The sequence below is a fragment of the Eretmochelys imbricata genome, chromosome 9 (genome assembly GCF_965152235.1).
Source record: "Eretmochelys imbricata isolate rEreImb1 chromosome 9, rEreImb1.hap1, whole genome shotgun sequence".
Taxonomy (NCBI): Eukaryota; Metazoa; Chordata; order Testudines; family Cheloniidae; genus Eretmochelys; species Eretmochelys imbricata.
Genome location: NC_135580.1, coordinates 89,279,228 through 89,290,929, shown reverse-complemented (window position 1 = coordinate 89,290,929; position 11,702 = coordinate 89,279,228). Strand labels below are relative to the sequence as shown.

The 11,702-nt window shown below is 38.0% G+C and overlaps 1 protein-coding gene across 1 annotated transcript in view; it reads right to left on the bottom strand.

Moving 5' to 3' along the window:
* Positions 1 to 1,900: 1,900 nt before the first annotated feature.
* The window catches only part of CUL4B (cullin 4B), a 32,093-nt gene continuing 22,291 nt past the window's right edge, over positions 1,901 to 11,702 (bottom strand). The window contains exons 16-21 of the mRNA XM_077827236.1: positions 9,837 to 9,944; positions 9,235 to 9,348; positions 8,257 to 8,362; positions 8,011 to 8,183; positions 7,176 to 7,328; positions 1,901 to 5,650 (exon numbers count right to left, since the gene is read on the bottom strand). Of these exons, the coding sequence (XP_077683362.1) occupies positions 5,555 to 5,650; positions 7,176 to 7,328; positions 8,011 to 8,183; positions 8,257 to 8,362; positions 9,235 to 9,348; positions 9,837 to 9,944 (750 nt within the window). The 3' untranslated portion in view covers positions 1,901 to 5,554. The remainder of the gene's footprint in view (positions 5,651 to 7,175; positions 7,329 to 8,010; positions 8,184 to 8,256; positions 8,363 to 9,234; positions 9,349 to 9,836; positions 9,945 to 11,702) is intronic.

Below are 11,702 nucleotides of genomic sequence, written 5' to 3'. Positions count from 1 at the left end.
AAACAAGCAAAATCTGGAGTTCTTTTCAAGACAGGCTCAGGTGTGTCCTTTAAATCTGATGACTCACATGGCCTTGTGAACAGGAGGCATAGTGACTTGGAAATCCTTTGCAAATGCTAGTGGAGACATATTGGACCTTTACTGCATTTTAGATGGAAGGACCCTGTTTATATTTTTGCAACCCTCTTTGCAAAATTCTGACAATTAAGAAACTATATGGATGCCCTTCACGTGGCTGGAAACCCAAAGCAGGCAAATGGCTCAGAAGGAGCAGTGAGGTCTTGGCTAAAGATTGTCCCTTCCTCCCTTCTATGCTGTATACCTTAAATCCTTATCCTGCAGGTGTGGTAGCAAGGTACCTCCAACAGGAATTCCAGACTTGCTGTTCATAAGTGGGCAACTTTAAAAAAAGGCCAGGAGGAATACCACTCCCTCTGCCCCGGAATGATCAGCATCTGCCTCCCTTCTCTGCCCATTATCCTCACACTTCCTGTGCATTGATTCTTATTCCTCTCCCCCAGTGCTACTCTAGAACTCTAAGTATTGCCAGACTGGAAGACATCTTTGTATAGTAGAGTTCTAAGTACCTAGCCCAGCAAACGTATTTTGATTAATTACCTAGGTACAACGTTCACTAGCTTAGTGGTGTTTTCTGCCTAGAAATAAAAACTGATATACTGGCATACCTTGCCCTGCAGATGGTTTTTACACACACACACGCACCCCTGATCTTATTGCAAATGGCCTTATACAATAAAACCATATTTTAGGAGGCATTATCAGCAACCTCATTTGTTACATATCTTCTATTTTTCCAGAAAGAAGAGATTAAGAGACCAATTAGCCTTCATCCCCCTGCCCTCCTCCATTCACTTCTCTTTAGGGAATTATTTAAACTAAAAAAAATGTTAGATGCACAGGAAGAAGATACAGATTATATCCATATAGAGAATGCACAGTGTAACAAAAATTAATTTCTTAGACAGGGTCTCAGAGGTATCATTAAAGCTCATTGTTCCCTACACCCTAGTCTTCAGCAGAGGGCATTGCATGGAGAATGAGTTGCTTTGCTTCGGGCCAACAAACTCTTCAAGCCTGCCATTATGTGTTGTAAAAGCATTGTAAAAGCAACTGATCTGGCAAAGGCTTACTCATGAGAGCAGTCCCACTGACATCCGTGGGTCTTGCTTTGTGAGAGGAAAGCCTCTCTGTCAGTGAATACTGCATGGACAAGTCCTATGCTTGTAACAAGTTTTCCCAAAAGGCACCAAGTGTCAGATGGCACAACCCACCAAAAAGGTGGCCCAGCATTGTACAGATGTGTTTTTTCAGAAGTGTTCTTTGTATTTCAGATTGGTATATAATATGATTCTGAGCAAGCTCTGACTTGACAGCAGCACCAGTAGCTATGAGAAACACTGATTCAGGGCTAACTGCACCCGGTCCTGCTTTCTCAAGGAGTAACTGGCCTGGGAACTCTGTATTTGGGTTCTGTACTACGGAAACAGGCAGCAAGCCCTATTTAGTACTTTAGTGCAGTTTTTAGTACTCCCGTGCATTCTGGGCCTGGTTCAAAGCTCAGTGAAGTCACTGAATTTAATGGGGCTTGGATCAGGCCCTTTGGCTGGTAAAGATGGTTTAAAAATTCTCTCTTAGAAAACAGTGTGTCAGATCTTAAAAATATAAAAATAAAAACAAACAAGGTGAACTGAAGAATGGAAACCACTTGGAAAACCAAGTAAGTGTGATACCTCAACAAAGGTAACTTCATCAGATGAAACCAGGAAGAAAGCAAAAATCTTGTTATCAAAATACATCCCAAAGATATTAAGGAGAGTGCCAAAGACACTTTAGGACAATATATACAAGTCTGATAAAAAAGACACTACACACACACAAATAAGAGTTTATCAACACAAAACTGTTTAATATTTATTAAATGACACAAAATACCTAGATAACAGACTCACTCTTTGAAAGGACACGTATTTACATTATTTACCAACTTAACAAAGACTCTCTGTACCCATTTTAGACTTGTTATGAAACATTAAAAAGGTTTTGCTTTTTGCATTAAAGGACGCAATGGTGACACATGCCCCATTTGCAAATCTGCATAACTATAACATTTGATGCAGTTAAACAAGCACAATTTTATATTCTAGTAGCCGAGTGAAGAGGCTTCTTAAAAGTAACAGGGTTAGTTCTTTTCACTCCAGAGATACTTCTGAAGAATTGTTATAGAAAAAGTATATTACATTTTTTGAATGCTGCTGTACTCTTACAACTTTACTGTAACTTTTCAAAGAAAATACTCTTCCTATTATATGAAATCACTAAAAAACAGTGGTATTTGAACATTTTTTTAGATGCACAAATAAAACATTGTTTAAAAGTAAGCATTAGGGCAAATGATATGTTTAGGGAAACGAAAAATACTGTGACTGAAAGATGAGCATTAGATCAAAATATAAACCACGGCTAAAGCAACTTAACAAATTTGTTAGGTCTCTTATTAACTCTATTTACTTTGGCACCCTTGTGTGAACTATAGAACAAAACAATGTTTACAACAACACTTTCGCAATTACAGCATTTAAACAAAATGGTCACTTTTTTTAAACCAGCCAAGACCAAAAAATAGTCCATTTATGGGTATAAAGATTAAAAAACCTAAAATATATACTTCTAAGAATAAACTGCAATTTCTTATGAACAAGTCCGCTATAAACTGCATGCAAGAGTCAGGATTAAAAATATGTGGCTGAACAGACAAGCTGTTTTATAGCCAAATGAGTTGTGGTCCAAGCCCACTAAAACAAAATTAATATATGGCTCAGTAGGCAGGCACGTGATCCCAGCAAGAAGTATGGCTGGATGCTAATCTTGGCTGCAGCTTTGTCACTAACCAGAAGCAGAAACCACTAGCAGAAGAAATGAACAATTTGTTGGGGATAGGCCAGTGGGGTAAATAAAGGGATATGAGGGCATGCTTTTCCCTGCTTTTCTTCAGTTCCTGGTCAAGCCAGTGTTCTCATAGGCCCTTCATTGGGTTACTTTAATAGCTGGACTGCCAGTGAAAAGGTTAACTCCGTTTCAGTGTCAAATCTTGAAGTAGGACGACAATTCAGGACATGAGTTTTCTACACAATAGTCTCTGCATTTACTGGTTGAAATAAATGGGATAAAAAAACAAAAACAAAACAAAACCTTCTGCTTGGTTATAGTTGAAATTCAACACCCATCTAATTAGAGATTCTAATAGAGTCTCATTTTTAAATATGTGGCGTTGGTTGTATTTAAACTGTTGCAACAGATTGGAGCATGGGCAGTCAAATGTTTTAGTTTCCATCCTTCCCCTAAAAGTGAATATTTTGAAGCTTTTCCTCCATAAACAGTACCTTTTTTTAAATAAATCTTGTATTTGAGAAAACAGAACCACCTTATACATGGAGAAGAGACACATAATGCAACTGATACAGAAAGAAGTTTAAAAATAATGAAGATAGAAAAGCCATGATCTCAATTTCATTGTTGTCTTCTCCCTGGTGGCTCTTTGTTTCTGAGCTAATAGTTATAGGCTTGCCTGATTCTCTACAGGAGCAGTGTCTGCAAAGAAACACCCCTACTGGAAATATTACGCCTCTCAAAGGTAGTGACCCTGAATGTCTGCCACTGGATTAGACTGATAACTACTATGCAAAAAACGGATAGGTTTCTTACTGCGGCTCATGTGGAGACCTGTGCAAATTTTATAGGAAGTCAGCATTGAAGGAAGGATATGAAATGAGGAGTGCTCTTTACTTGGGGGGAACCCAACTTCTTTGTTTTGTCAAGTGAGCACTTTATGTAAGGAGCTTGAGGGAAAAAAATGGAGGCAATTCACACCATACAGTTGTTTAAGAAAAGCAACATTCAGGAAGGGGAAGTTCTAGATATAACATACGCACACACACAAATATACAGGGTTTATGTATTCCACAGGGCCATAAGGTGATGAAATAATCGATCATCAAGAATATATGAGTGCTAGTCATCAGGCGGGTTAAGTTAAGACTATTATTATTATTTTTAACTAAAGTAACATTTTCTTGCCTCCGAGGGTTCTCTGGCATTTCTCAGGGCTGTAGATGCCTGAAAGTGAATTAGATTCTTCATCTTGCTATGCTGCATGGCTGAAACTGAGTCAGATGATTGACCAGGTGAGGAGGGGTAGGGGAGCTGTCACATGTCTAGGAAAACTGGAAAAATTAACTCTTCTGCTGCCACTTTATATTCCTGGCATATTCTGCTAGAGCAAAAAAAGTTTCCGGTTGCAAAAACTTCAAGCAATAACCTCACTGTTTGGGGAACCTTTGTATTCAAGCTATTTTTTCCTCCCAGGTTTCACGAAGATCCAAATAATGCTCTTATCAACTAGGAAAACAGGATCTAGATGCCTTGAAGCAAATAAGTATCTTTCTGTACGAGAGGTAGGCTTAGGTTTCTAGGAGGCAAAGCTTGCTACAGTCTAGGACTGAGTTCTTAAAGCTTTAGGTTGGCTTGAGTTAACTCCTAAAAGCAATCCAACGCAGGACATATCTGTAAGATTCTCACCCCGTTTAAACCTACGGTGAAGTTCAAGCCATTTGATTGTTTCAAAGAAAAATAGTATTAAAATCCATTTGTAATTTTTGTTCATGTAGCTTTGTGGTGTGTGCGTGCAAGAACTGTGTTGCTTTTTGCCTCATTTTATAATACATTCTCTTTTGCTGAGTATTATTGAAAGAGTTGGACTCTCCTGCCCAAGACTAGTAAAAATTGTTTCTGCTGTTTTATGTTAAGAATAGGGTAAATACTTTACATTTTGGGGTAAGCCATATAAATACAAGTCTAAGCTTGTTAATTAAAGTTTTACTGTGGCACAGTTATTTAAGGAATGGTACATATTCTGTAACCTTACAAATCATTTTATATTGGTACCATTTCTTTTACATTTCCTCCTAATTGCAACAGAGAATGTTTTCTACATCAATAAGTATAACTTGACTTGGTAATTATTCCCCCCCAGACCCCCAAAGGGTCAAATCCAAATATGAGTGAATCAAATCATTGGTCATTTTGTTACTTGATAAATACATCCAATATTCTGTACAGTAAATAAAAGTTTGCATGCAGTTTAAGCATTTTAAAGGCTATTTTCTGTATGTTAATTATGCTTCTGCTTCATAGTTTAAAGGTGTAAAAGAACATTTGTCATATACCAAGGGACTCCTCTTCAGACTCTGAGACAAATGGAATCACGAAGACCAGGTACTTTCTTACAGTTTTCTGCACATCATACTTAATAACATGCAAAGAGTTCAACAGCATTCTTCTTAAAATGTAAATAGTACTCTTTAAATGGGCATGTTAACCACTGAAAAAAGTCCACTCTACTATACTTTTCCATTACACTGCTTTCATTCATTCATCGGTAGTATAAAAAGTCAAATAATGGGATCAACAGGCTAGTTTATCCACCGGCAATTTAGTATGACACCAAATGTGCAGAAAAACAAAGGCCAACATATGTTTATGCAATATAGTTGTACTGGTTTGGGTTCTCTTTGTCTCTTTCCATGTAGTCCCTGTCAATTAAGGATTCTATTCTCTTCTTAAGGTCAGCAGGCTGTAAAATAATGCAGATCATCAGTACTACTATTTTTTTTTTTTTTGCAGCCATCTCTACGAAGTTTCTGATCACTCAGTTCCTCCTACTTTAACAATATTACATTAATACACTTTTCAAATTACCATCTGAATAGCTAAATATCCTATGGATCAATTACGGAAATGCCAGAGAAATCGTTTAAGTACAAGAGCATGACAGACCTAAAATGTCTTTCACAGAAATAGAAAGCAAAAAGTGTGTGATTGTCAATTTTGGGGTCTGTCAAACATGAATGCCCCATAAACTGGAATTCAGGCAGACATACTGCCCATAATGTAACACTTGTGTATCTTCTGGATCAGGTCACAAAGGGTATTTTGTAACACAATTATACATATAAAAATGCTTATCTCCTGTTTGTGTGAGGCTTTCATCCAGTAACAGATGTACTTTGTACATTTGGAAGCATATAAGTTAGTGACCTAGATTGCTGTTGTGCTCCCCATGAACAAGGGAGAAAGCATTTATGTCAGCTACTATACCTATGAATGCCTGGCTGCCAATTTTATGCAATACAAATGCTTACTTATCTGCAGAGAAAATTCAAAAATTGGTGTTTTTCAAGAAAGCTACAGAAGAAAGTGGCAATACTTTCTATTTTGCATTTCTCGCACTGGAGAACACCAGAAGTTACAGCTGGCTGAAAAATGAAACAAGTGATTCACATGTTTATTTGCAAACTAAGCTCCAAGTTCAATATGAACTTGAATGGATCTCTCCCTATAGATACTGGCATCTCATTCACAGTTTGAGACAGCCATCAGATACAAGTGTTTGTAAATCTCAGTTTACACAAAGTTTAGCCACAACTATTTGTCTGAAAAGTTGTATTAGGTATTTGTTATTCTCTTCTTTATAAAGAAGTTTGAACTAGGCAGCTTGGAAGCAGCACCAATACTGTGCTGTAGTCACTGATATTTTTTAGTAAAAGTCACAGACAGGGCATGGGCAGTAAACAAAAATTCACGGCTGGGGGGGCATGTGTGTGCGTGGGGGCCTGAGACTGCTCCAGCAGCAGCCAGTGCACCTGGCGCAGGGGCTGCCTGAGCTCCCCAGGCACACCAGGCACACCAGCTTCTGCAGAAGTCACGGAAAGTCATGGAATCCGTGACTTGCTGTGACAAACTTGCAGCCTTACTTATAAATACCTGCAAAAAAATCAGCCTGAGAATGACTTACAAACAAAAAGGGAGCTAAGTTTTTAAATATTATTCACAACCAGTAGTTTGCCCAGCTCTAGAATAATATGCTTTATCTTCTAGCTTTACTTAAAAAAAAGTCTTACTATGTCTGTTCATTCAAGTGAACAAATGAATATAACTGGCACATCAAACAAAATTCCTAGAAGGGAATACTTTGCCTATCAAATAAAAGTGCTTTACTGACTGTATTATTTATTTGAACGATCTCTACAACACCGACGAGGGGAAAGTATAGCAAGGAACAAGATCTTCTCAAACAAAAGAAAGAATCAGAACTCTACCTTTACTGGGAATTTAAGCTGGTTGTACACCTCTGACACAAGCAAATTGTGGCTCAGAGTCTTACGCATCTTCATGATTCGCACAATTGCGGCATCAATCTGGTACTGCCGGTCCTGAAATACTCTCTCTGTAGTGCTTGCCTGTTCCTCTACCTGGATGAGCAATTTAAAAAAAAAACAAAAGTTAAAAAAAAACAACAACAACATGAAAACAGTCAAAGTGATCCTTTTCTGGTTGTCTGACCTGCAGACAGCTACACATTAATCCCAGCATTTTTGGTGTCAGATATTTGTCTCCTGATTTCCTTCCAAAGTCCTTTTTGAAAGGCTATTGTCTACAAAGAGAAACATACTCACACAGGAGATTAAAATAGTTTGTTTCAGATATCAGCAGGAACCCAATGATAAGTTAATGCCTAGCCATAATATAGAGAACAGAATGCCAATTAAGACTCTGAATTCTCTTATTCCCATGTAATCTAGCCAGATTAATCCACGGCAGTTTGCAAAGTTTTTATTTAGTAAAGCTTCCGAATACAAAGGTCAATGGCATACACAACAACAGGTACTACTTAAAATCTTTCAGATTCCTAGAAATCTGGGTAGATTATCAGATCTGATTAATAGGGAATCTGGATTAGTTTGCTAATTCAGATTTCAGACCTATGGTTCACTTGCCACACAAAGTACACCTGCATACTTCATGTAGTTAATCAAATATACAAATTCAACATTGGACAAAAGAAAGCTTACTGTATTTTTAAGACATGCAAAAATAATGGAACTAAGAATCAGAAGAGAGGGCAGCAACTAGGAAAAAAACCCCAACCCATACCGTTTCTTTCATCTGGATTTGGTTGATTTTTATCCTGAAGAGCTTGTGTCTGAAATCATCATTGCATGTAAATTTATCACCATCTTCCACATCTTTGCCTTTGGGACTTTTAGTCAGTACTCTAGCTTTGCCACAGGCTAATGACTGGAGTGTTCTCCTTAACTCTCCATCCTCTAAAGCAAAAACAAGCTGTTTAGTATTTTAGACAACAGCATTCAGACACCATCAACTGCATTTAATACTGACCTATCCCAGTAGCTTGCTTTATCTCCTCTAAACTGAACTCCTCTCCTTCATTAAACATAAGCAGCACCAGCGTCTGGAACAAAGAGACTTGGAGCTCTTTTTTGCCCTGTCAAGAATGAAGAGACCAGATGTTACTAAGTCTTCTTGGAAAGAAAGTCAAAAATCATTCATGTATTGTACATTAATTGAAATGAAAACTTGGCTTGAAGGAAAGCTATCCATTTCATTCAGCTCAGGAATCTGAAAAGACATATTACTAGCCACCATGTGGTAACTGTGAAATACAGCACCAATCTTAGACATGAGATGTTCAGTTACTATTTGCTCCCCACCATCACAAACATGGTGTGCAGTACTTATCTCTACTGTCAGACCAATAAATTAAGTAAAATGTGTGTCATATATCTATGACAAGACAGAATGATACCATCCAAGACCTCCGCCTAGCAGCTGAGCGACGGGGGATGTCGCTGCAGGGAGCCCAGCTCACCCCATCCCCTGCTCCCTCCCACACCCAAATGTGTGTCATTTATCTATGACACACGACAGAATTATACTATCCAAGACCAGTTTTCAGAGTAGCAGCCGTGTTAGTCTGTATTTGCAAAAAGAAAAGGAGTACTTGTGGCACCTTAGAGACTAACAAATTTATTTGAGCATAAGCTTTCATGAGCTTCAGCTCACTTCATGCTGTAAGATGCCACAAGTACTCCTTTTCTTTATCCAAGACCAGAGTCTCTGATGCATTAAACACAAAATACTTTGGTGCCCTTGCAGGAGCTACCCCATCTGGATGGTACCACACAGTCATTATATTAAGAGACATTCAAGAAGGTTATTGCCAATGCTAAATATTAATCATATTGCAAGAATCTTTCCTAGAGGTATTCATGGTCATATCACAAAGTACCTCAAAACTGACAAAATCCAGACTGCAGGAATACACCAGCAGAAAATAACCCAGAGACTCATACTTGCCTCTTTAAATTCCGCTTTTAGTACACAGTGACCTAGTGTTGATTGCCACTGAAGTTTCCTACCACTGTGTTTTCCCAGGTAGAAGGTCTTGAAGATCTCCTGCAGTTTTACCATCTAGAGAACAGGAAAGAAAGATTTCAGAGTAACAGCCGTGTTAGTCTGTATTCGCAAAAAGAAAAGGAGTACTTGTGGCACCTTAGAGACTAACCAATTTATTTTAGCATGAGCTTTCGTGAGCTACAGCTCACTTCATCAGATACATACCGATGTATCTGATGAAGTGAGCTGTAGCTCACGAAAGCTCATGCTAAAATAAATAGGAAAGAAAGAAAAACTCCATTTATTTAAACAAATAAATTAAATGAAAACAAAACAGTTTAAGGGAGGAGCGAGCTTAGATAGGAAAAACAATGTTAAGGTTTTGTTTTTTAAAGAGATGTTAACCATGTATTTATGTTCTAAAGGTTGGTCTATTTTTAAAAATGGTTATAATCCTTAACCCGTTATTCAAAAGGCAGTTAAACATTAAACGTTAACTAATGGCAAGCCTAAGAAAGAAGTGTTCTACTTCTGTATGCAAAGTCCAACATAGTTATCCTTACCTCTGGTGGTAAGTGGACTTCCATAGGCACATAGGTTGGCCAATAACCCATAGTCAGGATGTTCACTGTTAGTTCAATGTTACCAGGTACATTCTGATTTTGCATATACTGCAAGGAGAAACAAAAGCATATTGAAAAAGTGGTGCTGTTCCCTTATTCTTACAGGCAAGTTAAACAGGCATTATCAGTGCCATGCGTGCACAGAATGCAAGTGACCTCATGATATATTCTCTGCACAGAATGCAAGTTAACTACATGAGTAGTAGAATGAGTATGATAGCACCTTTCAGAGGCTCTCAAAACACTTTTTGATGTTTGTTTGTAAAGAAACCCATACACTGCCATTGTGAAGTACAAGACTATTTAAAAGACAGAGAAACTGAAGCCAAGAGGTTAAATAACTTGATGAAAGTCAACCTAAATCAGTGGCAGATCCCGGAACACAACTGAGTTGTGTTGACACCATGTGCTCTACTCTCTCCACTAGATCAGTGATCTAGTCTCATCAGCTTGTAATGCTGTTAAGCTAGACATTCAACAAGTCTGCATATTTATTTCAATATATTTCCTGTTAAATCCCACTAGGTACTTGTTCTGCTGATTTTTGCTCCGTTATTAGTTAAATCAATTAGTGAACTAAGGTGGAAGATTCTCAAAAGGCACAAATAGGATTTGAGTATTCAATACCCATTGACTTTTCAGTAGGAGTTGTGCTTCTAATTGCTTTTTTTCTTTGAAAAATCATCCCCTCCCAAGGATTTTTGTACAAAAAAGAAACAAGTTAAAAAAGTGCATCCTGTAAGAGCAAGTTATTCTCTGTGTCTTCTGAAGGAGAGAAAGTTACTTCAAATGATAAGGAAATATTTACAACAAACATTTTGGCCATAACACACTGTGACCCAAGAACCTCAGTGCCATCTGGCAAGGAGGTGCAGAGGGGTTACAGGAATTTCTTGGGTTTGGTATGTACATTCTAGTTCACCAGAGTGTCATGAGAGATCTCAAATAAAAGCCAGTGTCATGCTAGTTATCAACATCATTGCAAAATGCATGTATGGATATTGTGTAAGAAGTTATGTATCTCCACTGAAAATTATGTTCTTGAAGGTCTGTGTCTAGGGACTGGTCACCAGCAAATGTGAACAACAGGTTTTCTGGCAAGAATGTTTATCTAGCTGGCTGTTTACATATAAATTAAATACTGTATAGTTCACATTGGATCTCCTATCACCTGTCAGAACTGAACATTAAGGAAAGACTGTGGGAACTTCAGAGACACTAACAAGAAGAGAAAAAATACCAGAATAGGATGAGGACAGGAGAGCTGGGGAGAACCTTATATTGAGGTGCACTCTAAGGGTTTGCCCTATTGTATCTGGGGGGCAAAGATGACACCCTGACATCCTTCACTGAGGAAGTAAATGGTCTGAGCTTGCTTTATGAAAAACAGGTCTCAACTAGGCTTTGTTGAATATGCTGGAGAGAACTTTGGCTGAAATAAGATTTTTTTTAAGACAAGGATGTAAATTGTTAGTTAAGTTTAGTCAGTAGAAAGCGTGTTATGATTTTCTTTTATATGTAACCATTTGTTTCCAATATTCTTATTCACTAGCACTTCAATCTCTGTTCTTTGATAACAAACGTATTGTTTTCACTATAAATCTATCTAAATACTGCGGTTGTCAGTAAATTGGTGATCCTGAGTTGAATCTTACAAGTTGGTGTGTACTAATCCTCTGGAAACAGCAAGGCCTGGTAATTCTGAGAGCGTTCAGTGGATAAGAGGTTGGACATTACAGGGAATGTTCTGAAGACTCCAGGATTCGTGTATTGCTACTCTACGGAGTGAGCGAGGCTGTGCTGTGC